At 41.1% G+C, this 24,695-nt stretch overlaps 2 protein-coding genes across 11 annotated transcripts in view; both read right to left on the reverse strand.

Moving 5' to 3' along the window:
- LOC105490127 (interleukin 18 receptor 1) overlaps positions 1–18,191 on the reverse strand; it is a 43,392-nt gene extending 25,201 nt beyond the window's left edge. Inside the window, exons 1-5 of one of the 2 annotated variants that reach the window (XM_011755504.3) lie at positions 18,066–18,183; positions 17,583–17,700; positions 10,548–10,633; positions 5,143–5,386; positions 1,103–1,268 (exon numbers count right to left, since the gene is read on the reverse strand). In XM_011755504.3, coding sequence (XP_011753806.2) covers positions 1,103–1,268; positions 5,143–5,386; positions 10,548–10,605 — 468 coding nt within the window. In that variant the 5' untranslated portion in view covers positions 10,606–10,633; positions 17,583–17,700; positions 18,066–18,183. Of the gene's footprint in view, positions 1–1,102; positions 1,269–5,142; positions 5,387–10,547; positions 10,634–17,582 lie in introns of both variants that reach the window. The other variant, XM_011755506.3, reaches the window with a different exon arrangement.
- A 4,517-nt stretch (positions 18,192–22,708) lies between these two features.
- The window catches only part of LOC105490321 (interleukin 1 receptor like 1), a 99,257-nt gene continuing 97,270 nt past the window's right edge, over positions 22,709–24,695 (reverse strand). For all 9 annotated transcript variants that reach the window (XM_071077189.1, XM_071077191.1, XM_071077190.1 and 6 more), the window contains one exon: positions 22,709–23,528. In XM_071077189.1, coding sequence (XP_070933290.1) covers positions 23,143–23,528 — 386 coding nt within the window. In that variant the 3' untranslated portion in view covers positions 22,709–23,142. The remainder of the gene's footprint in view (positions 23,529–24,695) is intronic.

Here is a 24,695-nt window from a genome sequence, read left to right on the forward strand (position 1 = left end):
TTCAACAAGTAAAAGGTATGCCAACTGAAGAAGACAGAGAAAATAAACAGGCAACCCACAAAATTGCCTGATTGCAGTAAGATGCAATAAATAGATACAAAAGTTTAATTTATTACTAAGAAAAGTGAAAAAACCACTAGGAGTTTTAGAAATTATTCACATCCAATTTGAACCATTCTAGGAGCATTATTTCCCAGTGTTGTGGAGGTGACAGAAAATTGGGATTCTTTTTTCAAGTGTGGGGTAAAATTGGCAGAGCTCCCTGGAGACGAGTTTGATAGTGTGAAGATAAAGACATAAACATGCTCACAGCCTTTGATTCAGTAATTCTACATTTAGGGATTTGGTTGAAGGACAAATTATATAAACACCCAAGGATCTGTGGAAGTGGTATTCATTTCAACCTTTAAATAATAGTGAAAAATAGGCAATTCACAAATGTCCAATAACAATGGGATTAGTTAGATGAAATCAGGCACATAAAAACGGAAAGCCCATGTTTAGATCATTTAAAGATGTGAAGGGATAGTCACAACATAATTCTTAGAGGAAAAAGCACAATAAAATAAAATATACCACTTTTAAAAAGCAAATGCTTCACAGAAAAAAAAAAGGCACGAAGTCTCTAATTGATGGATTTATGAGTGCTTTTTGCTTTCTTCATTTTTCAGTTTTAAAGTTAAAATATTATCAAAGCATTACCATTTTCAATATTATAAAATGAACTAATGTATTCAGAAAAACATATACAATTGAGTTTTACACGTTAAGTACATGTGACGGGAGAAAAGGGAAATCCTTGAACTAGCATTCCTAAAAATTAACTTATTGAAAGAGAAGGAAAATGAAGGAAGAGTGTGAGAGAGGCAGCTGTGATCATTTATTGAACACCAAATCCAGGTAAACTACTGTGGAACATATTTTAATACTATGTATCAGCTGCTGACAACAAGCCAGTGAGGATACTCGGCTCAAACAGGGCAAGTGAGTCATGCGGGATCAGGCAGCTTGCTATGAGACCAAATGGTAGCCCTCAATCCCTCTTTTGGGAATTTTATCTTTTCCATTAAGTCTTAAAGTTAAAATAACATAAAAGCATTACCTTATACAATGATGTGCTGTTGACCAGTGTTTGATAGTAACTGTTTTCACAGGTTATCTGCAAAAATTTTTTAACTTCCACAGTTTTACTAGTTACTTGTCTTTCAGTGAAACATCTGTGTTTATTTCTTCTGATGACATTTAATTTCCATTTCTGAGTATAATTTCTATGGAACAAAAGTGTAAAGGTATTTTATAATGCTACAGAAACTTTGCAAATATCACCCATCTTCCCTTTAGTAACCAATGTTATGATATTTTTCCTTTATTTTTATTAAAGAGATTGATTCATTGATGTGCAAATCCTGCTCTGCCTCCTCTTGATTCAGAGGAGCAAGAACTTTATCAACTGTCATGGGAGCAGGGAATAAAAAATGAAAATCTGAGCAGTCTACACACACAGAGACACACACATGCACACACACATGCACATATCCTACTGCAGACAATATATTATGGATGTCAGAAAAGCAGATCTTTACAACGTCAGTGATCTTCGCTGATGGATAAGTTCAGAGAGTCTTGGCCCAGGATGGGAGGGTGGCTTTGGTTTCAAAAGGTCTATAAATTCCTGATGTTGTTTTCTAAATGTGTGTGTATATGCATTAGGTTTTATGTTTCTCAAGGCAATTTGTTCCCATCCCATTCTCTTACTGTTGAATAAAGCAAAGTCTGGAGTTGTTGCCCTCAGTGTAATTGAATTAGCTCTTTAAATGCCTTACTGACCAAAGGTGAGTATGAATAGATTTTATAGTAGTTGTTACTCCTCATCAGAAATTAATGATCAGGAGTATCACTAGACCAGGTGCAGTGGCTCACACCTGCAATCCCAGCACTTTGGGAGGCCAAGGCAGGTGGATCACCTGAGTCAGGAGTTTGAGACCAGCCTGGCCAACGTGGTGCAACCCCGTCTCTACTAAAAATACAAAAATTAGCTGGGTGTGGTGGCGGGTGCCTGTAATCTCAGCTACTTGGGAGGCTGAGGCAGGAGGTGGAGGTTGCAGTGAGTGGAGATCACGCCATTGCACTCCAGCCGGAGTAACAAGAGTGAAATTCCATCTCAAAAAAAAAAAAAAATTGGTGATTTAGAATTGGAAAAAAATACAGTATTTTTTAAATGAAGTTTTTAAAGAGAAAATGTTTCAAATTTGATGTTTCTTCCACTGCACCTGTGATGTATAGATTCATTTGCTAAATACAGCAGACACGTGTTGTTAAGTTATCTTCTATGCCTGACACATTTGTGCCCACCTTAGGCTCTTCCAGTTCCCCTTTAGGTCTACAATAGGATAGAAGGAAGAAAAGACTAGCACTTACTGAGTTCCAGGTATCAGACTATGTATGTGCAAGGGAGAATGACTGTTTTCCTTAGGCTCAGATGAGAATGCTAAATCTCAGACAGGTTAAACAACTCACTCAGGTCACACACTTGCTACAAGACGGGGCCAGGATGCAAATGCATATCTATTTGACCCCAAAGGCCAGAAGTGCTTTGCACAATTCTACGCTTTCACAATCCAATGAATCTGGCCCCTTCACTTTGGGCATGAATTTATAAAAGATTGGCCATGACTAGAGAATGTGGTAGGCTGTTGTCATGGTTACAGGCAGTGCGTCCGTGGCCATGGGACATGATAGAGCTACCTGGCCCTTGAAATGGATTCAGAATCCCATTGGCAGCACCTTTTCTCAAGTGTGTTTTTGTAACGTCTCCCCAGCTTCGGCCTCAATGAACTGGAGAGAGAGAGATTTCTAGATCTCTCTGACTTGTTGCTTAAAAGGAATATCCCCATTTGTTCAGAATACATTGTTCTCTACCTCTGTAATCCTCAATTCCTAACACTCAACAAATGTGAGAGGACTGATGACACTCCATGTGCAGGACGCTGCGCTGCGAACACAATCACCAACACACTGCACCTGCCATCCAGGAGCTCCAAGGCTGGTGTTAACACGGAGGCCCACTGACCCAAAGCTGTGACCACACTTTCCTGCTACAGGCCCAGCCCATCCTGGTTATGAAAACCACTCATTTTTGTCCACACACACCAGGGGATAAGCACCAGTCCCCACTTCTGAGGCTGCTCACCAAGCTGAACTCACTGTCTGTCAGTCTAGGATTGGTTTATTAGATTTCCATGTGTACATTTCTCTCTACCTTCATTTCTTCATCTCTATCACTGAAAAACACTCCCTTTTGTATCCCCTTCCTTCTTAGTTGATTTCTTTCTTAAAATTTGGTGGGATAAAGTGATTTTCAGTGCAGGATTAAATGATCAGTCCTCAGTGGCATTTGATTATTAGCAATGGACTCCTAAAAACTAAAGAATTACTGTTCTAATGGTAAAATTTCAGGTGTAAAGTCTGTTCACTGATAGATCCCACATCAAACTACAAAGGCTTACACACCTAAGTTACAACACATATGTGTGTGCACACACACACAATCTGCAGTAAATACTGCTTACTAATTATGCTATATTTGAAGATGTCTATATCTTTCATGCTCCTGGGTGTCTAAAACAACTTGCTTCCATGTAGAATCCCATTTATTTTCAAGGCCATTGTCAAAGCTGCTTCTCTCCTCATCACTTTACTCTCATAGTGATCAGTCTCCAATATCCACTCTGGGACACTTCGTTTTTCTTAGCATCTCCTGTCTGCTACCCTGTCTCTCCACACGTCTCTGATGTCCTGCCTCGATCTTTTGCTTCCATTGTTGCTTCCTAAGCCAGGCTGTATTCTCTACTCCCCATATCAGAAAGATGGCCAATGCCATTTGCTTCTGTTATCTCCAACTGATGATCATGGATGCCTGGCTGTTCCTCTCAACATGTTCTCTCAGCCCTGTCCAGAATACTTTATTCCTTTAAATCGTGCCTTCATTCAATCAGGAGTCAGAAGTTTGTGGGGGGCAGTGTTTGTTCATCTGTTTCCTTTACCCCATTTGTGAGTATTCATTCTTCCTTAGCTTGTTATGAAAAATCTCAGTTGTGACCCATTTCTGTAATTATCCCTCTTTAAAGGTCACCTAAAGATGTATTGGTTTTTATCAAAAGAGTTACTTAATTTTTTTCTGATGCCTGGGAGTTCCTATGTATAAAAACAAACAAAAGTGACCTAATTTGGTGCAAAACCACAGGAGCACTACCAAAGTTTCACAGTGATAGCTCACTCTGCTCTCAACAGCACGGCTGATAATGATCAGGACTCACTCTAGAAGTGCCTCCAAAAGAAATCTGCTACATATGAAATCTGCACACCATCACCTTCAGCTGGCCCTGAGCTATTTCCTACAGGTCAGTCTCAAGTCTCTATAAAAATACCTACACATGTAGGTAGGTAAGTAAGTACATCTAAAAAGAAACATGTTCAGTAAGTGTGGGTGATGCTTCCAGTTGGCTATGCTCATTTAATGGAAGTTATCCAACATAATTATGAGTATCCTGGCACAATCTAGGGCCACCGCATGAGTAAAATGCAAAGCCCTTCTGTGTTGCCCTTTCTCACTGCCCCCAGCTGTGGGTTGCAATTGGCTGCTGGAAACACACATCCTCCACTAGCACTGCCACTTGGTTCCCCATGAGCCCCTGCAGACTGGACTAGTGTGTGTCTGCATCAACCTCATCCCTGCTCCCCACCAAGGATGCCACCCAGGAAGCTGACACTGCCCCCTTCACAACACATTAATATTATCGTGAAGTCCGAACCGCTGATTTCATTTGATTGGGGGCATGTAGACAACAGGAGCGGCTGAATTTTAAAACTGACTTTCATGCAATCATTACTTACCATTGGTAAGAATCCCCTAAAAGGAAACCCTATTAAGGTAATCTCCTTTCTTTAAGGTCACTAAGAAAATAAGCAGAGAGAAATAAATGTATTTTGTTCTGTAATGAACAACGTATTTCATGTTGTAGGAAGAGTAGAAAAGAAAAAGATGTGCTGATTATCTGACCTTTAAGATTAGTGCATATTTGAGTTGCTGAACAAAGGACAAGAGGGCTATAAAATACATTTTAAAAAGAAAGGGTTACTCACTCCATTTGGAAAGAGTAAGATCCTGTGTCATTCAACTCAACTGGCCAAAACTCCAAAACACAACCATGCAAAGCAATTCTCGATGAACTCCTTGGATTCAGCTCCACACGTTCCTGTGATCCACTGCTTTTGTACCAGCTTTTGGTGATTGTTTCAATCTCATGTGCAGGTGAACACGAACAATATTTCAGATAGAAAGGTTCCCCTTCAACCACAGTAATGTGGGGACGTGAAGTACAAGATTCTTCAAAAGATTAGTAAAGTAAAAGAAATAAAAACAAAAACCAAAATGACAAAGGTAACTTTTTTGTCTTCTCATGCATTAGGTGAAAAAGCAAGATTAGTAAGAAAGTCCTGAGAAATCTCAGTGTCACTTTCCTGTGGGTTCCTTTATTTTTGCATCAATCTTTTCAACACTAGAAAGGATGAGACACTTTCAGAATATAGATGAAAACACAACTTCTGACAGTTTCTCCCCAACAGGAAGGTATCAGAACTTAGCCAACCGTAGCTAGAAGACTGATAATTGTGTCATCTCTTAGAAGAAAATATTACACATTACAACTTCTTCAAAGGAAAGCCACAGAAGTCACAGTGCTGCCATACCTACCCCAAAACATACCCAGCTGAGGAGTCTCAGTGGAAAAGAAACAAAAACTTAGCAACCTTGGCGTTCTTCCTCTGCACCATCAGAAATCTCACTCACTGTGCATTCACCCTGCCTATCTAACATTCCCTGGCAAGTGTGGTGATGGTTAAAGATGTGCCTATGTAACTTACAGTGTGTGTACATTTATTATTGCTGTAGGTCACCATGTGGATAATCAAGAATTCATTAATATAATATCAATCCAAATTTGCATATCTGTCACATTCCCTCCTTCTCAATTGACCCAGATTCTCTGGCTTTGGAAATATATCTGACCCTCATCTACACAGGATAGGTGTTCCTTTCCCTCTTTCTGCACTTCTCGTACTTCAAGGTCAGCATTAATCGGTCTTTCTCATAATCTATCCTCCCGTGACTCTTGGATGCACTTTTACCACATTTTGAGGATGAGAATATTTAAATTGAATGAAACATTTCCCTTAGGACATGGACAGAATGCCCTCTCTACATGCCCTGACTATAGGGTTTGTTTCTCAAAGCAGCAGTCTGGTTTTAACTCAAAATTGTTAACTACAACATAAAGAGGAAGTGATGTGATAGAAGTGTTCTGATATGGTTTGGCTGTGTCCCCACCCAAACCTCATCTTGAATTTAATCATGGGGGCAGTCTCCTGCATGCCGTGCTCATGATAGTGAGGGAGTTCTCATGAGATCCGATGGCTTTCCAAGGGGCTCTTCCCCCTTTTGTAAGTCTTCTGAGGCCTCCCCAGACCTGCAAAACTGAGTCCATTAAAGCTCTCTCCTTTATAAATCACCCAGTCTCAGGTATGCCTTTATTAGCAGGGTGAGAATGGACTCATACAGTAAATTGGTACCAGGAGTGGGGTGCTGCTGTAAAGATACCCAAAATGTGGAAGTGACTTTGGAACTGCACACAGACAGAGGTTGGAACAGTTTCAAGGGTTCAGAAGAAGATGAAAATATGGAAAAGTTTGGAACTTCCTAGAGACTTGTTAAATGGCTTTGACCAAAATGTTGATAATGTTATGGACAATAAAATCCAGGCTGAGGTGGTCTCAGATGGAGATGAGGAACTTTTTGGGAGCTGGAGCAAAGGTGACTCTTGTTATGTTTTAGCAAAGAGATTAGTTGCATTTTGCCCTTGTCCTGGAGATATGTGGAACCTTGAACTTGAGAGATGATGACCTGGGAGAAGAAATTTCTAAAGAGCATAGCATTCACGACGTGACAGAGCATAAGAGTTTGGAAAGTTCATAGCCTGAGGATGTAGTAGGAGAGAAAAACCCATGTTCTGGGGAGCAATTAAAGCCAGTTGCAGAAATTTGCATAAGAAGTTAGGACCCAAATGTTAATTGCCAAGACAATGGGGAAAATGCCTCTAGGGCATGTCAGAGATCTTCACGGCAGCCCCTCCCATCACAGGCCCAGAGGCCTAATAGGAAAAAATGGTTTCCTGGGATGGACCCAGGGCCCTCTTCTGTGTGCAGACTATGTACTTGGTGCCCTGCATCCTAGCCTTCCAGCCATTGCTTAAACAGGCCAAGATACCAGGTCAGGCTGTGGCTCCAGTGGATGCAAACCCCAAACCTTGGCAGCTTCCACATGGTGTTGAGCCTGCAGGTGCACAGAAGTCAAGAATTGAGGTTTGAGAACCTACACCTAGATATCAGAGGACGTATGGAAGCGCTGGATGTCCAGGCAAAAGTTTGCTGCAGGGGTGGAACCTTGATGGAGAACCTTTGCCATGGTAGTGTGGAAGGGAAATGTGGTGTTGGGGCTCCCATACAGAGTCCCCATTGGGGTGCTCTACAGCTAGTAGAGTTAAGAGAAGAGGGCCACCATCCTCCAGGTCCCAGGATGATAGATTCACTGACAGCTTGCACCATGCACTTGAAAAAGCCCAGAAACTCAACACCAGCCCATGAAAGAAGCCAGGAGGGGAGATGTACCCTGCAAAGTCACAGGAGCAAAGCTGCCAAAAGCCATGGGATCCTACCTCTTGCAGCAGAATGACCTGGATGTGAGACATGGAGTTGAAGGAGATTATTTTGGAACTTTAAGATTTAATGACTGCCCTATTAAATTTAGAACTTGCATGGGGCTAGTAGCCCCTTTGTTTTAGTCAATTTCTCCCATTTGGAAGGGGTGTATTTACTCAATGCCTGTACTCCCATTGTATCTAGGAAGCAACTAAATTGCTCTTGATTTTACTGACTCATAGGAGGAAGGGACTTGCCTTGACTCAGATGAGACTTTGGACTTGGATTTTTGAGTTAATGCTGGAATGAGTGAAGACTTTGGGGGACTGCTGGAAGGGCATTATTTTGTTTTGAAATGTGAGGACATAAGATTTGGGAGAGGCCAGGGGTAGAATGATGTGATTTGGCTGTATTCCCATCCAGATCATCCTGAGTTGTAGTTCCCATAAGCTCCATGTGTCATAGGAGGGACCTGGTGGAAGGTAATTTAATCATGGGGGTGATTACCCTCATGTTGTTCTCCTGGGAGTGAGTTCTCATAAGATCTGATGTTATTATAAGGGGCTTTTCCCCTTTTTGCTCAGCCTTCTCCTTGATGCCACTAAGTGAAGAAGGACATGCTTTCTTTCCCTTCCACTATGATTGTAAGTTTCCTGAGGCCTCCCCAGCCATACAGAACGGTGAATCAATAAAACCTCTTTCCTTTATAAATTACCCAGTCTCAGGTATGCCTTTATCAGCAGCATGAGAATGGACTAATACACATTCTTTGAAAACATGGATGTAAAATCTACCTCAAAACACAAGAGTTAAGGAGCCCCAACTTCATGTTTTCCGGTTGTAATACAATCTCTATTTTATACTAATACTTCAACATAGAAGGTGTGATACATGTGTACATATGGGTGTCAGCTTCAATTTACATGCAAAACCCTGGTGAGTCATTAACAGTTCATTTATTTTCCTGTTTTAGAGTTAATATAATAAAGTGCATAGACCATACAATATGTGCTCCTTTATGCCTGGGTTATTTTGACATGATTATGTTACAAATGCATTCATGCTATAACAGTGATGTGTTCTTTTCTCATTGTAATATAGTATCTAATTGTGTTACCATTTGGCAATTTATCCATTTTATAAAGGGATACATGTTGGGGATTTGGTTTATTAAACAAATGTCTGTTGGATATTGGGTTATTTCCAGGTTTCCAGGTTTTCGCTTGTCTTAAAAAGCTTCTATAAACACATCATATGACTGTGTTTGGATGGACATGTGCTCTCTGGAAGTATCATCATTTGAAGAAACTTAATGTGAACTACACACTCTCCAGAGGTGGGAAGTTGACAGTTGAAAGTCCACACCATCCCCCTCCTCAGGCAGCTAGAAGCTTTGGATATCTAATCATGGTTTACCATTAGAGGCTTTGTTGATTACCATAATACTTGTTGGAAATGGTCCTTGATGGGATAAATAAGTGGAGTTCAAGGTGTGTAGAGTTCCAAGTGCCAAAACAGGCACTCCTATTGTTCCATAAACACAGTATAAGAACCCGGCAGGGCCAACAACCAATGCCATTTGGAATAAAGTCTGTGTTTGAAACTGTCTTGGTTTTGGACAGTTGTAGGATTTTGTCACTTAAACTCAACTAGGTTCAGTGAATCCTCTATGTAGAACATTGTCATGTCTCCCTAGAGTAAAACATTCATGAGAAGTGCTCTCCAGGGCAGGCAGCTGGGAGCTTGGCAACTTTGCACAACTGGCTGCGTGACCGTTTCTGTGCCTGAAACATGCTCTCGTTATAATGAGGAGCAAGGCTATTAGTGTGTGTCCACAGGACATGGGCCTCATGACACATTTTCCTGCACCTTGTTTTTCCTCTGACTTGTTTCTGACACATCATTACATAAAAAAAAAAAAACCACAAACATCTACCTCATTCTTTTACCATCTGGGTAGGGTTGTATTGCAGGGATCTCAATAATAAATGGATCCACATAAGTAAATATACCCTGAGATTGGACCTGTGTTATTTGAAAGTACCAAAAGCTTAATTCTGCTCTCTCTTCAGCAGAAATTATCAAAGCAGAGAATATGGGCCCATGTGTTTCCCTCTCCTAGGTAATAGATCAAGGCAAATTAATATTTGTGCTCCCACTTTCTTCCCCAAAGTCTAAGGAATGCCTTGCTAATCAATCATGGATTGAGTCTCAGAACCCTTCTCAATTAAAACAAAACAAAACAAAAAAACTCTAGGCAATCACTGCTAATAAATTGGAGTCTCAGAACCCTTCTCAATTAAAAAAAAAAAAAAAACTCTAGGCAATCACTGCTAATAAATTAAAATTGGTATTTGACATCTACTATGAAGCCTACTCGAGCTCCCTGGTCTAGCCAGTCTCTTTTTGTATATTTCGTCTCACTCTAATTTTTGAAACCTGTCTAATGTATTTGTCATTTACTTTTCTCATTATTACCTAAATAATGAGATGAATTTTTGCCTTCCTCTCACGAAGGAGACAGTGTGTTTCAAACTTCCTAAAACCCAATAATAAAGATGGCTGCCACCTCCTCAGTTTCAAACAACATGAAATAAATTTCCACCTCAGACAAACGTAATTTATTTCAAGATGTAAGTTGTTCACTCTGCTCTCACTACATAAACTCAGACTGCAGAATATTTTCTTTTCTGAATAAATTCAGCATCTTCAGTAGCCACCATATAAAAAAAAAACTTTTACATTCTTCCTCGATTACTAATGAAATACGTTTGTGAATATGTATAATCACTTACCTGCAGTGCTTACAAATATAAGCACCCAAAGAATCAAGGGTAATTCTCTACAATTCATGGTTTGGATTCTGCTTCAAACGGCTTCTCTGGAAAACAGAATAAAACAGATCCAGTCAAAGCTTTCAAACAAAAGCATACCTATCTTATGAAGGTTTAAAAATCTTCTGGCACACAGATTTTCTAAAAACCAACCTAGAAGATTTTTATATTCCTTAATCTAGTAACCAATTCTCAGAACTTTCAGCCATATAAAATTAATAAAATTAGGCTAGGCATGGGGGCCCACGCCTGTAATCCCAGCACTTTGGGAGGCCGAGGCAGGCGGATCACGAGGTCAGGAGATCGAGACCATCCTGGCTAACATGGTGAAACCCCGTCTCCAGGGAAAAATACAAAAAATTAGCCGGGCGTGGTGGCGGGTGCCTGTAGTCTCAACTACTCAGGAGGCTGAGGCAGGAGAATGGCGTGAACCTGGGAGGCGGAGCTTGCAGTGAGCCGAGATGGCACCACTGCACTCCAACCTGAGAGACAGAGCAAGACTCCATCTCGAAAATAATAATAATAAAATTTCAAGGCAATGAAGTTTTGCTTCTGGAAAAAGGCCTGGTCTACTAAATCCTGCTTCCAAGGTCAAAGTTGAAAACAATAGTACTGCTACAAATATTACCATTCTGTGAATAAACAATCTGTGACATGCTGAGCTATGTATGACAGTTCTGCCCATGTAAGAGAGTGTGTGTGTGTCAGGCCTCTGAGCCCAAGCCAAGCCATCGCATCCCGTGTGACTTGCATGTATATGCCCGGATGGCCTGAAGTAACTGAAGAATCACAAAAGAAGTGCAAATGCCCTGCCCTGCCTTAACCGATGACATTCCACCACAAAAGAAGTGAAAATGGCCGGTCCTTGCCTTAAGTGATGACATTACTTTGTGAAAGTCCTTTTCCGGGCTCATCCTGGCTCAAAAAGCTCCCCCACTGAGCACCTTGTGACCCCCACTCCTGCCCGCCAGAGAACAACCCCCCTTTGACTGTAATATTCCTTTACCTACCCAAATCCTATAAAACGGCCCCACCCTTATCTCCCTTCACTGACTCTCTTTTCGGACTCAGCCCGCCTGCACCCAGGTGATTAAAAAGCTTTATTGCTCACACAAAGCCTGTTTGGTGGTCTCTTCACACGGACACACATGACAGTGTGTGTTTTCACGTCAGAATGCTCCTGAATTGTAATGAGATCTTCATTTAGGGGTTGAACTTTTAAAAATCCATCTCCCTCCTTCAGAACGTAGGTTTCATAGTTCTAGGCACTAAGTCTGTTTTGCTCTTTTGCTCTTCACTGTATCACTAAAACCCAGCACGAAGCCTAGCACATGGCCAGCACTCACTAACACGTGTCACTGAGGCATAGGTGTGTGTATGTGTTTGCGTGTGTCTGTGGCTGCCCATATGAGTTTACCTTAGGGAAATGGAGAGATGAAGTGACAGTCTCCTAACTCCAGACCCCTCCTTTACATTGACTGTGACCCAGTGGAACTAAGATCTGCGTTGAACTTTGATCCTACTACAACCTAGCATTCATACTTCTGATTACAACTTTAAGTGCCCAGTGGAGGAAGAATCCCCCCACAGTGGAGACCATTCAGAGTCTAAATACTGCATAAATAACACCATGTCCCTTGTTTACCATCCTGAGTGCAGGAAGGACAGGCTGATGGCAGAGTCTGGTTTCAGAAACACACCAACCTGGGTTGCCACCCCAGTTTGAATACTGACAAGCTGTGCAAAACTTGAGCAAGTCTTAGAGCCTGTTTTCTCATTACCAAATGGAAATAGTAAGAAGGCCTGCCTCTGGAATTATTGAGTGATTAAACCTTCTAAGGCTTAGTAGCAGCTTCTCAGCCCAGAATAATTCCCCTCTCACCAACAACTACTCATCCTCCATCCTAAAAATAGGGTTGTCAATGCCTGAATCCAAGATAAAGCTTAATGGCTAAGCTGCCAAACCATTCACATCCATCCTTATGGAAAAATCACCAAATATTTGGTGGAATTTCCAAGAGATAATAATCAATAACGTAAAGGCCAAAGAAACAAGTATGAATGGAAAGTACCAACTATGCATAATCAAATTAGACCAGTTCTATGGTTAGAAACCTCCCCCGATACCTCCACACACATTTCGTCATTAACTCTGCCTATTCTTTCATCTTAGAAAGAATAAAAAATGTTATTTCCTTTACGTCACTACTCTGATTAAGGCTGACATAACCTTATAAAAAGCATCACTTTTGTAAAAAATATTCAATATCTACCAAGAGACAAAGTTATTAGGAGATGATTCAGCAAACTGACAAGTTAACTCTGAGTTTCAATATGAAACATATTAAGATCTTAGTATACAAAAATTAGTTGGTATTTGCACAGCATTCTGCAAATCTGGATGTGTGTACGTAAAATTTTTAACGTACTTTAGCTTTATGTGTGAATTTAAGAGATTAAGGTTATATTAAATAATGAATTCATTTCCAGAAAAAGAGCTATTCTGATAAATGTAACAGATACTCTAGCAAGTGTTAATAAAATAGGTGAAGAATATAAATATTAAGTCTTACATGTAAGAATTTTAAGATTTTTTAATTGTAATGTTTAATACCAATATTTTTGCTTTTCTATCACTCTTAAGTTTCTTTCTTTTTAAAAAGTTTTTCTGATTTCTAAAGCAATTTACACTCAATGTAGGACATTTATAAAAGGAAGACTGAAAGAAGAAAATAATCTCAACAAGTATAATTTTTAGCATGTTTTCCTGTACTTTTTATAAATGTTGTCACATAATTAAGATGTTTGGCCAGGCATGGTGGCTCATGCCTGTAATCCCAGCCCTTTGGGAGGCCAAGACAGGAGGATCATGAGGCCAGGAGATCGAGACCATCCTGGCTAACATGGTGAAACCTCGTCTCTACTAAAAATACAAAAAATTAGCCAGGTGTGTTGGTGAGCACCTGTAGTCCCAGCTGCTCGGGAGGCTGAGGCAGGAGAATGGCGTGAACCTGGGAGGCGGAGCTTGTAGTGAGCCGAGATCGTGCCACTGCACTCCAGCCTGGGTGACAGAGGGAGACTCCGTCTCAAAAAAAAAAAAAAAAAAAAAAGATGTTTAAATGATTGCATATCCTGCATTTCCACTTAATATTACATAATGAGCATTTTTCCTGTGTCACAAAACTCTTTGTTAAAACCATTCTAACTGCTACCTAATATTACTTCATGTGGCTATATTATCATTTACCAGATGTATTATGTGATAATCACATGACCATCTTCATGGGTAAGGCAGGATGGCTCCGTTTTTTTGCAGCATGGGCTCAGGTGCCAGCCTGGGTAGATTTGAATCTCCATTCTACCCTCTACCAGCTAACCGACTGTGGGCAACTGACTTACCTGTTCTGTGCCTCAATTTTCTTATCCATAGAAGGGGATCATCATACCATCTCCCAGAGCTAATGTGAAGGTTAAATGAGTTACTATTCCAAGTGTCTGGTGAATGGTAATACCACTTAAATGTTAGTTATTATTATTTGTCTACATTTCTTGTTATTTCCTAGATGTTACTCCATGGCAGTACAGTGATTGAGTTGAAGACTACATTTAAACCTGACAGATGCATGCTGCCAAACTGCATTCCAGAAATGTTGCAATAATTCATATTCTCTCACTCAATGGCACAAGACAGTATCTATGGACCACACCCAGGAGAGCACTGAGCAGCTTTACTTTTAAAATGTAATTAGACAGCCAAAATGGAAAAATGATAGCTCATTGTTTTCTGAATTTGCATTTCTTTGGGTATAAATGAGGCAAATATTAATCACATATTATCAGCCATTTTATTTTCATGTTTATGAACCATCTCTTTACGTCTTTTGTCCAGTTCTCAGATGTTTGTCTAACTTGTTGTTTACTTTCTGTCTTTTGTTATGCTAATATATGACAAATTTTAGATTGATGTAGTCACACCGATCACTCTTTTGCTTTGTGATGTTTTCATTACTTTTGAGTGTAGGATATCCTTTCCTGTCAGGGGTCACATAGATGCTTACGTAGTGTCTTCATTTTTATGACTCTGTATTGTGTTGTTTTGTTTTTATGTTTAACTTTTTTCATCTACCAACAATTAACTTTCTTGTTTGACATGAAGATAGGGAGTAACTAAACCTACTTGCCTCAAATAGCTACTAATTACTTCTCTACTGTTAATTAAATAATTCCGTATTTCCCCTACGGTTTGCCAACACTACGTTGTCATGTATAAGTCCCCCCTGAGCACTCTACTGAAAGTCTAACACAGCATGCTTGCCCAAGTGCAAACACACACATGCACACACACACACACACACACACACACGCTCACACACACCAATGTGCCTCTACCCTCCCACCTTTAGTTTTTCTATTCATAGCACTTATCACTGTCGTATTTTCACTTTATGTCTGCTTGTTTGTTATTTGCTGAATTATTGAATGACTTAAATCCATAAACTATATATAATTTTGAATCTAGGTGATCATCTGATCCACTGGCACATCTGCATCATCTACTTTTAAAATGCTTTTTAAAGCATGATATCTTGGAAAGTATGTTTTAGCAACTAATGTGAAGTCTAGGCCACCAGCTCTCACTCAAGTTTGGAAAAAAATCATGATGGCTGGGCTCCACCCAGCGGTCTGGAGGACAGACTGGGCATCCTGATTCCTCAGAACTCCGCAGGTGACTCTAATGTACAGTCAGGTGGAGAGCTGCCGACCTAGGGCATTTATTTGTATTCTTAGGAAAGTAAATTTAATACACCTTAAATGCATATATTTGATGTGTCTAAGACATATTAAATATTTGTACACGTACATATGTACGTACATGTGTGTACACACACATAACGAATCGTCACAAACTTACCTAAATCACCCAAAGGCGTGAAGTTTTCTCTAAACGAAGAAAAAAAACAGTTTCCTTCCAAAAATGGGGTGACCTAGGCTTAAGGTCAGATCCAAGCTGACCACTCTGTCTCCCAAGGCAGCACAGTAAAAAGCCCTTCCAGAGGGTCCAAACAGTCACCTGAACCCCTGGCTCTGCCCAGTTGCCCTTGTTTATGGGCCCCACCCTGAGAAACTGACCTTTCTCTAAATGTAATTCACAGAAACACATAATGCACAGGGAAAGAGCCACTTCAAACTCTTTCTAATGAGGAACCTGAGATTTGAGGAAGTGAATTGGTGAGCCTCAGATTACAGCTTTTCACAAGGACACACATGAATCAATGTAGATGCTGTAATATAAATCACTCATTAGCAACACATACAATCGAGCACCTCCTGACACAAAGTGCCTGGATGAAAATCTTAACACCAGTTTTCTAAAAGTGTAATTTTTCTTCTACAGTGTTCCATGCATAGTCGTTTTACTCAGCCTGCAAGATGATAAAACAACCAAACGCAAAGAGGAGAAAATGACCTTGGGGCATAACATACACACGCTTAAACTCTAACAAACAAAAGAATTTGTGTGGAATTTGGCTTCTCATCTGTAAGGCCAAGAAAATCAATGCCACCTCATAGTCCTTGTCACACAAGTGTCTGTTGTTAGCCTTATCCTTCCCCCAACCTAGTGTCGGCAAATCGTGGGCAAATCTGCCTACGCCTGTGCCACCTGGGCTACCCTCCCCACTTCTCCCAGCTGCCAGGTCCCTAGAGTCCTTGCAACTTGGCTCAATATTTGCCTTCTCAAGGAAGCTCTCCAACTGCAACAGCCCCAAATGGTGCATGCCTTTGTCCAAGCCCGTCTCCATCATTCCGCAGGTGTCTCCATCACTCCGGGACTAGCTCCCACTCTCTGGTGAGGTCCATGAGGGCATAGACCCTGCGTTTTCTTTTCTTTTTCTTTTTTTTTTTTTTGAGATAGGGTCTCGCTCTGTTGCCCAGGCTGGAGTGCAGGGGCGCAATCTCTGCTCACTGCAACCTCTGCCTCCCAGGTTCAAGCTATTCTCCTGCCTCAGCCTCCCGAGTAGCTGGGATTACAGATGCATGCCACCATGCCTGGCTAATTTTCTGTATTTTTAGTAGAGATGGGCTTTCACCTTGTTAGCTAGGATGGTCTCGATCTCCTGACCTCATGATCCGCCCACCTCAGCCTCCCAAAGTGCTGGGATTATAGACCCTGACTTTTCAATCCACATTCCTAGACTTTAGCCTTAGGTCTTAGCCTTTGGATGTGTATTTGTGCAGGGAGAGGGAACACACTGTCCCCAAACCCAATTCCCCAAATTTACCCCTCCTAGCCCATCCAAGGCCCTGAGGTTGAGAGGTGTGCTCCCAATAGCAGCACTGTGTATGACACAAAATCGGTACTTTCAAAGGGTCTTGAGAATGAAGCAAGGGAAGTCAGTGAAATAAACACAATAATCTTGGATCTCTATATCTGGCTGCAATTGACACCTCATTAATTTGTCTGATAACTGCAATGCAACCTGCTGGGCTTTTTAACTTCCCAAGGCTGGGCAGAAAAAAGACAAAGGCTCTGGAATCAGAAAAACAGTAGGTGTGAGTCTGGGATCTACTACTTAGTAGCTGGGTACTCTTGGATAAATGATGGAATTCCTCCTCCCTTTTATTAATAAAAGCATAATGATAGTTCCTATTTCATGTGGCCCTTAGGAGGATTAAGTGAAAATAAGATATCTAAAAATTTTCTACAGTGTCAGGCATGCGGTAAGCACTTAAAAAATGACAACTATTGTTATCATTTATTTCAGTTGTTCTCACCTCTCCAGAAAACAATCGGGAACGTCTTAATGTCTAAAACTGTACTTTCAGAGAAAGACGGCATGCTGTCTCATCAATTATTCACACATATTCACACACACACAATCTCTCTCTCTCTCTCTCTTAATTGACCTTGTTTTGAGAATCCCTCCCCGGATGGTGGTCTTCCCTTCCCCTGGGGAGTGGGGAGGGGGTGTAGGTGGCAACAGGGCCCACCCTTACCTTCAGAGGGGCGTCCCCGAGGCTGGGGCGGGGGCGGCAGCTCCTCCTTCACACCAGGTCGTGACTGCGGAGGCCAAGTTCGGAAAGTAGGTGAGAAGCAGCGATCCCCGCCTCCTGACTACCGTGGAAAGTGAAAGAGAGGTGTGATTAAAAAGATAAGGCACCCAGAGAGGGTTACAAAAACAAAAACCAAAAAAGAAGAAGAAGGAAAGAAGTAGGAACAGAAAGAAGAATGTCAGGGGTTTGGCAGCTCCTGGTTGCTAAACCCGGCCAGTGGAGGCTGCAGGTGGGCGATGCCCGCGGTCGGGCAAAGCTCCGGGTCCCGGCGTGTCGCAGTCTGGGGCGCTCTCAGTCTGGGGCGCTCCCGGGCGTAGAGTCCTCCCTGACTTGGGGGTCCCGGTCTGGGGGCCCTCCGGTCGGGGTGCTCCTCGCAGCGATGCTCCAGGACCGCCTCCTCCACCCAGGCGCCCCGCGTGGAGTTACCGGAGCTACTGGATCGCGGGGTCCAAAGGGCGCAGCTGGAAAACCCAGCGCCTCGCCCTTTCCCCTCGGACGGCGTGGGCCCCAGACGTCTGGCTCTTCCTCCCCAGCCGCGCGGCGCGGGTCCCGGGAAAATCAGGGCGGCAGCCGGGTGACCTGCAGGGCCGGAAGGTGGCGCGCCCGGGCCGCTCGCACGCACCCTGCAGGCCGGCGTTCACAGCAGAGGATCCGAGGAGGGAGGCCAAAGGGGAATGTGTGTTTCTAGATTTTTACTTTGTGGCAGAGCTGTTATTAAACAAAAGGAAAAGGAAAACCCATAGCCGACAGGCAAAAGGTTTAATGAGACAATGATTTTAATTCTTTTTACCCAATCAAGATAATTCACCAAAGAATAAACAAAAATATGTAGTTATCTCAATAAATGCAAATAAAAGCATCTGACAAAATTCAACACCCTTTTTGAATTAATAACGATTAGAAAACCGAGAGTAGAAATGACCTTTCTTAATCTGATAAAGAACATCTATAAGAAACCTACAGGTAACTTCACATAATAGTGAAACATTTTGCGTTTTCCTAAGATTAGTGATGAGATAATGATTTTGGCTCCCACCTGGGACAACTGCTTTGCAACAAGTGGAGAAATAAAGATAAAATTAGAAGGCATAAAGACTGAGAAGAAAGAATTAAAACTACTGGTTTTAACAGAGAGCATAATTATGTGTAGACCAACCTTTGAAATTTACAAAAGAAACTACTGGAAATACTGAGTTTATCAAGATCATGGAATATAAAAAAAATCATAGTAATTCTATATATTAGAGATGGAAACTTGAAAAGTGAAGTTTGTTAAAAATGCCATTTACCATAACATTTAAAAATCAAAATACCAAAGTATAAATTCATTGGATAACGTATGAGATATCTTCTGTGAAAACTACAAAATATTGCTAACAGAGATGAAACATCTAAGTAATAGAGGGATATGCCACGTTTATGGATTGGAAGACTTAAGACATCTATTCTCCACACCGTATATTTTTAGACTCTCTATATTACAGAGTCCATATACTTAATGCAATCCAATCCAAATCCCTGGAAAATTTTTCAAAGAAATTAAGAAGCTCTTTCTAAAATTTATATGAAAATGCAAATAATCTAGGATTGTCTGGACAGAGACAGAGTTTCACTCTTGTTGCCCAGGCTGGAGTAAGTGCAATGACACAATCTTGGCTCACTGCAACCTCCACCTCCCGGGTTCAAGTGATTCTCCTGCCTCAGCCTCCCAAGGAGCTGGGATTACAGGCATGCACCGCCACGTCCGCTTACTTTCGTATTTTTAGTAGAGACGGGGTTTCTCCATGTTGGTCAGGCTGGTCTTGAACTCCCTACCTCAGGTGATCTGCCCGTCTCGGCCTCCTAAAGTGTTGAAATTACAGGCGTGAGTCACGCGCCCGGCCTGTCCGGATAATCTTGACAAAAACAAATTGAGAGACTTATACTGACTTGAGGGTTTATAATTAGGCAATAGTAATTATGACAATGTGATATTCGCAGAAACATACAATGCAAAATAGAAAGTAGACTAATAGACCCACACATACCTAGTCAATTGATTTTTTAACAATGCGCCATGTCAATTCAATGGGAAAAAACAGTCTTTCACAAATGTTGCCGGAACAGCTGGGTACCTCTACAGAAGAAGCAGCAGCAGAAAAAAGAACCTCATCCTTACCTTGTTCTATATACAAGTATTAATTCACCATAGACCATGGACCTAAACATAAAAGCTAAAACCGTAAATATTTCATAAAAATACAGAGAAGACCCTTGGACAGGCAAAAAAAAAAAATTCTTAGCTAGGACACACAAAAAAAATAGCCATTTGGGACAAATTGATTAATTGGATATCACCAAAATTAAAAATGTCTACTAAGCAATGACATCACTTAAAAATGAATACATAACCCTGGAAATATTCTCACTTTACATCTATCTGGCAAAGAACAATACATAAATAATTCCTACACATCAACAATATAAAAAGAAATACAATTTAAATAAGGCAAAAGATTTTGCCTTCATTAAAAAAGATATACGAATAGCCAATGAAAACATGGAAAGGGCTCATCATCATTAGTCGGGGAACTTCAAGTTAAGACCATGGTGATATTCATCTAACACCTGTGAAAATTATTAAAATATAAAGAAACTTGACAACACCAGTTATTGATGAGACAATGAAGCAACAGAGCTCTCATACACAACTGGTGGGAATGTAAAGTAGTACAATTAGTTTGCAAAACAATGTATAAGTTTCCCTGAAACTTAAATATGCACCTACCAAATGACCACCCTTAAGGGTCAACCAAAAAGAAATAGAAACATAAGTCCACAAGTATGTTCATAGGAGCCATATTCATAATAGCAATAAACAGGAAACAATTCACATATTCATCAACAGGAAATACAAAGGAACAAACTACCGAATCATGCAAAACATGGATGACTCTTAAAAGTATTGTTGAGTAGAAGTAGCCAGACCCAAAGAAATATGACTTTACTGATACGAATATAAAGATACGACAAAACGAATCCATGGAGTTAGAAATCAAAACAGTGCTTGCCTGGTAGCACGGTGGAACTTTCTGGGGTGATGGAAATATATCTGGGGTGATAATTACACAGGTATGTTCAACAGTCAGAAATCATCAAACTGAACACTTAGGATCAACGTTTTATTGTATGCTATGCAAACTTGATTCAATTCAAAATAACTGATTTTTTTTCTTACAATCACAGTCATTTTCACCATGATTGTGTGGCAGATTGTAAGATTTTTTTTCTTACAATCACAGTCATTTTCACCATGATTGTGTGGCAGACATTGAACAAGTTTTGGCTACATTTGTTTTATTCACACTAGCTTGTATGGCAGAAGTATGTATTACCGTCACGGTACAGAGGAGGAAATAAGAGAGGTCAGTGGTGGTGCTGGTGTGAGAATCCAGGTCTTCTGGCAGTTTCCTGACCTCATTATGAGTGCACACCCTGAATCATGAGCCACCACCGCTGAGAAAACCCTTGGGGTTCACCTTCTCCATCCTCCTATTTTTCAGTTGCAGAAACTGAGCCCCAGGGAGCTCAGGTGACTTGGGAAGTGGTGTGTAAGTTCAGGAAAAGGACAGTGGAGAAAAGAACTCAGCAACTTCAGAGTTTTCCCCAGGCCAGCCCTATCTGAGGTCTCTGGAGTGCTTCTCTCTTCCCTGCGCATTTTCACAATTCCTCTACACCCCATCAGGGTTAGCAAGGAGTGTGCCTTCCTGGGCTATATACATGGCTCCCATCACACCTTCCTTCTCATCCCTCCCAGAGAGGCACTCAGCACACATTCAGAAAATGTAAACGTTGAATACTTGCAAAGGAGCTTATAATATAGATGGTTAAATCATATTTTAAAATAAGAAATATGGGGGCAAACTAAAAACAAAGGTATTAGGGAGCCAAGAAAGAGATCGTTACAAAATCCGTGTAATGATGTCCTATATGCCTGCTGTAGAAAAATCTCAAATTTAACTCTGTGTTTTCAAGTAGCTAATGTGAAGAGGAAAACAAATCAATTCCAAAATTTCCTGGGTCCATAAATCAAAACCACACTTGTCATTCTAGGTGGATGCGAGAGTAAAGACACATCCATTCCCGAGAGAGAGACTGGGGAGAATCTATTCTTTAGTGGTCCTCATTGAGAGAAGTCGGAGAATAGAATTAATATGAAAAGAAATACAGTAAAGTTTTGTGATAATAACTATTGCCATTTATTGAATTCTTACTCTGGCCTACATATTTTTAAAACATTTGATTAGCACAGAAATCCAAAGGGTTTTATATTATCATAGTTATTTTACCTACGGAAACTAAGCTTTGGAGAAGTTCAGTACTTTGCTGAAGATCACACAGCTGCTAGGCCTACAGAGGATGGCTTGTTGATTCCAAATACTATGATAGTTAGCCATACAATACCCTTTTCATTGACCAATATTTTAGTAATTCAACAAAACCAAATGGTAATCTACAGAAGTAAGGTAGCCAGATTTAGCAAATAAAACTACAAGATCCCCAGCCAAAACTGAGTTTGAGGTCTTCAGATGAAAGTTCATTGTCTGAATTCAACCTCAACAGGTGTCCTGATATTTGTTTTTTTTTTTTTTTTTTTTGGACGGAGTCTCGCTCTGTCGCCCAGGCTGGAGGGCAATGGCGCAATCTCTGCTTACTGCAAGCTCCACCTCCCGGGTTCACGCCATTCTCCTGCCTCAGCCTCCCGAGTAACTGGGACTACTATTGAGATGATGAGACTGAGTATCCACTCAAATAAAATATAATAGGTGGGTGCGGTGGCTCATGCCTGTAATCCCAGCACTTTGGGAGGCCGAGGCGGGTGGATCACTTGAGGTCAGGAGTTTCAGACCAGCCTGACCAACATTGTGAAGCTCCATCTCTACTAAAAATAAAAAAAAAAATTTAAAAAAGAAATACCCCAAAAATTAGCCAGGAGTAAAAAAGGTAGCATGCACCTTTGAGATATATATATATATATATATATATATATATATATATATATATATATATATATATATATAAATCTGGCATGTTGGGAACAAGATTTATGACTGACATTCAGCCTGAGGGAATCAGAATGTTCTTCAAGATGATGTGAAAATCCACTGTCGAATGATTAGTTTGCTCTTCAGATTATTGACAAAGAATCAGGAGCAACAAAGCAAGACAGAGAGAGAGGAAAAGAGAGTAGTGAAAACATCCCACACCACAGTGAAGAGAGTCAAGCAAAAAGGGAAAGGGAAGGGAATGGTGGCTGGAGAATGGGGGAGGATTGAGGAGAAAAAATTCTGGGCATTTTGCATCCACCCAGAATCAGGGAAATGGAAGCAAAGTTACCAGATAAAACCTGAGGCTGGAGCCCTTTGACATTCCTACTCCTCACACTTCAGTGCAGGGGCATGGGCCAGCTAGGAGAAGTTAGGAGAGCTTCAAACTCAGATGCCTTTGCACATCACAGCAGGCACTATTGCTTCTGGGCTGCCAAGGAAGTCAAACTGGAGGCCTTTCTGGGCATTTTGCTTGGCACAGGCATTTGGTACCTCACGTGCTTCCAGAATTTGGAATTCAGGGACCGTTTATTGGCAACGTGGTCCTCCCTCCACTTGATGGTGCCCTGCACTTCCATGAGATGCCTGAGAGAGTCCTGAAGCGCTTCAGCCTGCAGCATGTCCAGCTCGCTCAGAGCCTCCATCTCAATAAGAATCACCTTGGAGTCGTTCTGGATGAGGGCACTATGCAGGGCAACTTCCTGCTCGTAGGCAAACTCCTCACTGTGCGTGATCTGAGGGGTCAGGATGAAAATGTGCCGCCTGCTCTTTCGTATGTTGGTTTCCACTGCAGTGACTACATCTAGTCATACAAGAAATAGATAAGATTTCCTATCAGTCTAATGCTTGAAACATAAACATCCTGAACATGTAAAAGTCTTATTGTTATAATCTGGTGTGAGATTCTCTGACATCAATCAAGTCACTTATTCATAGAAGTGGAAATATACGTGGATAGAGAACCCATTTTTTTCTTTGTGCTCCTTTCATTTGAGAGAATATCAGCCCCAATGTCCTCTTTTTATTTCCCAGGTAGCTTAGTCTTAACTAAAACAGAGTCCTTCTAGGTAAATGGGAATGTAAAGATATTTAGTCTACTGTTGCATTAGAGACTTAGAATTCTGATTCATTAGATATATATTATCTTCTTAGAATATTTGCTTATATGTTTTAAAATGGCTTAAAAATTTAACTCACATATTTAAAAGCACAAACTCAGGAAGCTCTGCCCCTCAAAATTGAGCCAAGTCTCTAGGAAAGTAATTCCTGACTTCACTTCACCCCCCATTAATCTCTGTTGTAGAAATTGATTTGATCCAGACTAGAAAAATCTTAAGGGACAATAGATCCCCTTTCCCTTTTGGTGTTTATAGAGCATAGACTCCATGGTGATTCCAATTCACTCTGGGTAGACTTAGAAAGAACATGAAATACCCAGTCCTCACTGCAACAGAAGAAAGCACAACCATGAATAAAACAACCCATGATATTCTGATAGACTGGTGTCTGAGGAATTGCAGATGCATGAGGCAGGCCAGCTGAGAAGAGGTGCTCCCAGAGGCAGGAGCACAGCTGCTGCGGAAGCCCCACCTGGAGGGTCAGGTACATGACCACCCTCTGACCTCCTGCCAGTGCCTCCCATTGGCTAAACCCAGCCTGGAGCAGAGGACAAGGGTGCAATGGCTTCCATGATGATCAGCCACCCAGGGCCACTGGATGGAGTGGTGATGCAGAGAGGATTTTGGTGGGGCAAATGCAAGATAAGTCTCATGAGAATAAAGATAGCACCTTAGTCAGTCATGAACTTTCCTAAGCAAAGAGTGAAGTTTGGTGTTGTTTTATTGGGTTTCATTTTGTTTTGGTTGAGGAAAGGTCAGAGGACATGCACTGATGGAGGGAAGTAGAAAACCATTCCAGATTAGTATGTTGTCACACATTGAAGGCAGCACAAGCTTGAGTGTGAGAGAGC

The sequence above is a fragment of the Macaca nemestrina genome, chromosome 13 (genome assembly GCF_043159975.1).
Source record: "Macaca nemestrina isolate mMacNem1 chromosome 13, mMacNem.hap1, whole genome shotgun sequence".
Classification (NCBI taxonomy): Eukaryota; Metazoa; Chordata; class Mammalia; order Primates; family Cercopithecidae; genus Macaca; species Macaca nemestrina.